The sequence below is a fragment of the Acyrthosiphon pisum genome, unplaced genomic scaffold (genome assembly GCF_005508785.2).
Source record: "Acyrthosiphon pisum isolate AL4f unplaced genomic scaffold, pea_aphid_22Mar2018_4r6ur Scaffold_21749;HRSCAF=24772, whole genome shotgun sequence".
Taxonomy (NCBI): domain Eukaryota; kingdom Metazoa; phylum Arthropoda; class Insecta; order Hemiptera; family Aphididae; genus Acyrthosiphon; species Acyrthosiphon pisum.
This window is the reverse complement of record NW_021771248.1, coordinates 1,934-4,544: the sequence shown is the minus strand read 5'-3', so window position 1 is coordinate 4,544 and position 2,611 is coordinate 1,934. Positions and strand designations below refer to the sequence as shown.

Below are 2,611 nucleotides of genomic sequence, written 5' to 3'. Positions count from 1 at the left end.
CACAATATTGATAGCCGGGGATATGAAGTTCGATCGGTAGACTATTTATTAAGGTGTTCAGCAGACCTGCACCACTATTGGTCTTGACCTTCGAACGCGGCAACATTATATGAGCACCTCGCTCGAACGTCAAGTGTATTTATACAATGCGGTTCGTGGACCAAGTGATAAAGCTCAAAGTCGACAATATCGACCCGCTATCGTTATGTAATAACGGGGCTGCGGCGCGTCCGCCCAGACATGGCCCGCTGTTTCCGAACACAATACGTGCGCTGATCGTAGGTCCGTCCGGGTGTGGTAAAACAAATCTTATTTTCACGTTATTGGTTCACGAGAACGGAATTAAATTTGAAAATGTATATATTTATTCGAAAACGCTAGATCAAGCTAAATATGTAATGCTCGGCGAGATCTTGAGCAGTGTTCCAGGGGTTAAATTATTTAAATTCAGAGATAACGAAACGGTGATTCAACCGGAAAAAGCACTACCTAACTCAGTTTTCCTGTTCGACGATGTAATAACAGAAAATCACGGTATCATCCGATCATACTTCGCCAGATCTAGACACAACCTAATAGATGTGTGTTATTTAGCGCAATCGTATTCGCGGGTACCGAAACAGCTAATACGTGATAACGCGAATTTTATTATACTTTTCAAGCAAGACGAGTTGAATTTAAAGCATGTATACGACGAGCATTGTTCCGGAGACATCAAATACTCGGAGTTTAAAGATTTTTGCATGGCTTGCTGGCGGGGAGGCAGATTCGAATTCGTTGTTATCAGCGGTGAAAATGAGCGTGATAATGGTCGGTATAGACACGGCTTCGATAAGTATGTCGTTATATAATAAGGCGGCACACAGGAATCAGCTACATTAACTCGGGATCATGGATAAGGTGAACAACTCGCCTGCAGTATCAACGCCTACGATATTGACGGATATAATTCAAGCAAGGGCGAATATAAAACAGAAATATAACGCGTTAAAAACGGGTAGATTTGAAACGGATACGTTAATTAATAACACATTTAGTTCGATTATCGGCCCGCTGAGCGAGATAAAATCGAATATCAAAAGGTCGCCTGTACAGACGTTCCCGCCGCCGCCGCCCGCCCTGTCGTCGAGGGCGTCGACATTACCAGATGTGGGTTATGCTGTGAACCGTTCCCCACCCCTTCAGTCCACGCCTACATCTTATAAAGATTTGAATGCACATTTTGGACCTTGGATCAAATCGGGGTTGGACCGGATATACGGACCTAAACAATTAATAAACAGCATATTTCAATTGGGTAATAAAGAAATACAATTTATCGATAACGCGATACACATTGGAGGCGATACACGTACATACCCAGTAACGGGTGGACTTATTGATTTATTATTCCTGAAGACTCCCGAGTCAAGAAAATATACGCAAGCAGATTTAAATACATACAAACTGATCTTATTTCAAACATCGGCGCATAGAACGTCAAACGGTGAACGTATTCGTAAATCTAGAGGGATAAAATATAAAATAATTTCAAATTTGTTTTCGGAGGAAAATAATATTATCACTGGTGCGGGTATTAATATGCGATTACAAAAACACAATATAATATATTGGAATAAACCTAACGAGCTGGTCGATAGACTACGTCTATTGTATTCGTCTCTCGCGGCCGGTAATACGGGGGTTCGTAACGAGATAATATCGATTTGTGAAGAGTTGGTCGAGGCGCGAATATTGAAAAAAATTCCCAATGTCTAAACGTGTAATCGCTACGGAACTTCACGCGCCGGCCCGAAGAAACTATCCGTGACGTCGTGTCGTCGTTTACGGTAAAAACGATTTATTCCAAGCAGACCTTGCCGACATGCAACAATACTCCGCTGTGAATAAATCATATAGATTTATCCTGATAATTATTGACTGTTTTACTAAACGGGTGTGGGCTACGGCCTTGAAGACTAAAAAGGGTGAAGAAGTCGCGGCTGCTGCTAGTAAAATCTTCGCACAGAATAGTCCTAACCTGTTACACGTTGATCAGGGGACAGAATTCTACAATAAAAATTTTAAAGATTTAATAAAAAAGCACAATATAAAAATGTATAGTACTTTCAGTGTGCTCAAAGCTACTATAGTAGAAAGGGTTATTCGTACAATTAAGGGGCGAATGTTTAAAGAATTCACTAGCAGAGGTTCACACGCGTGGATCGAGATTTTACCCTCGGTAATCGATGACTATAATAATTCGACACACAGAACTATCGGGATGACTCCGATGCAGGCTGATGCACACCCGACGAGTGTAAAATTAAATTACGATGTTGAAAAAATCGTGAAAACAAAATTTTGCGTTGGAGACAAAGTCCGCATTAGCGTGTACAAGGGCGTTTTCACCAAAGGATATTTACCCAATTGGTCTGCGGAGATATTTACTATTATTAAAGTGAATAAGACTTCGCCTAGTACATTTATCCTTCAAGATTATACGGGGAGTCCGATCGCCGGTGGGTTTTATGCCGAAGAAATACGCAAAACATTGTGGCCCGACGATTATCTGGTGGAAAAAGTAATTCGTACCAAAGGCCGACGTGTATTTCGTTCGCTGGCTAGGTTT

General features: G+C 41.4%; 1 protein-coding gene across 1 annotated transcript in view; it reads right to left on the bottom strand.

Annotated features, from left to right (window-relative positions):
- Positions 1-1,199: 1,199 nt before the first annotated feature.
- The window catches only part of LOC107883281, a 2,297-nt gene continuing 885 nt past the window's right edge, over positions 1,200-2,611 (bottom strand). Inside the window, exon 4 of the mRNA XM_016802948.1 lies at positions 1,200-1,264. Coding sequence (XP_016658437.1) covers positions 1,200-1,264 — 65 coding nt within the window. The remainder of the gene's footprint in view (positions 1,265-2,611) is intronic.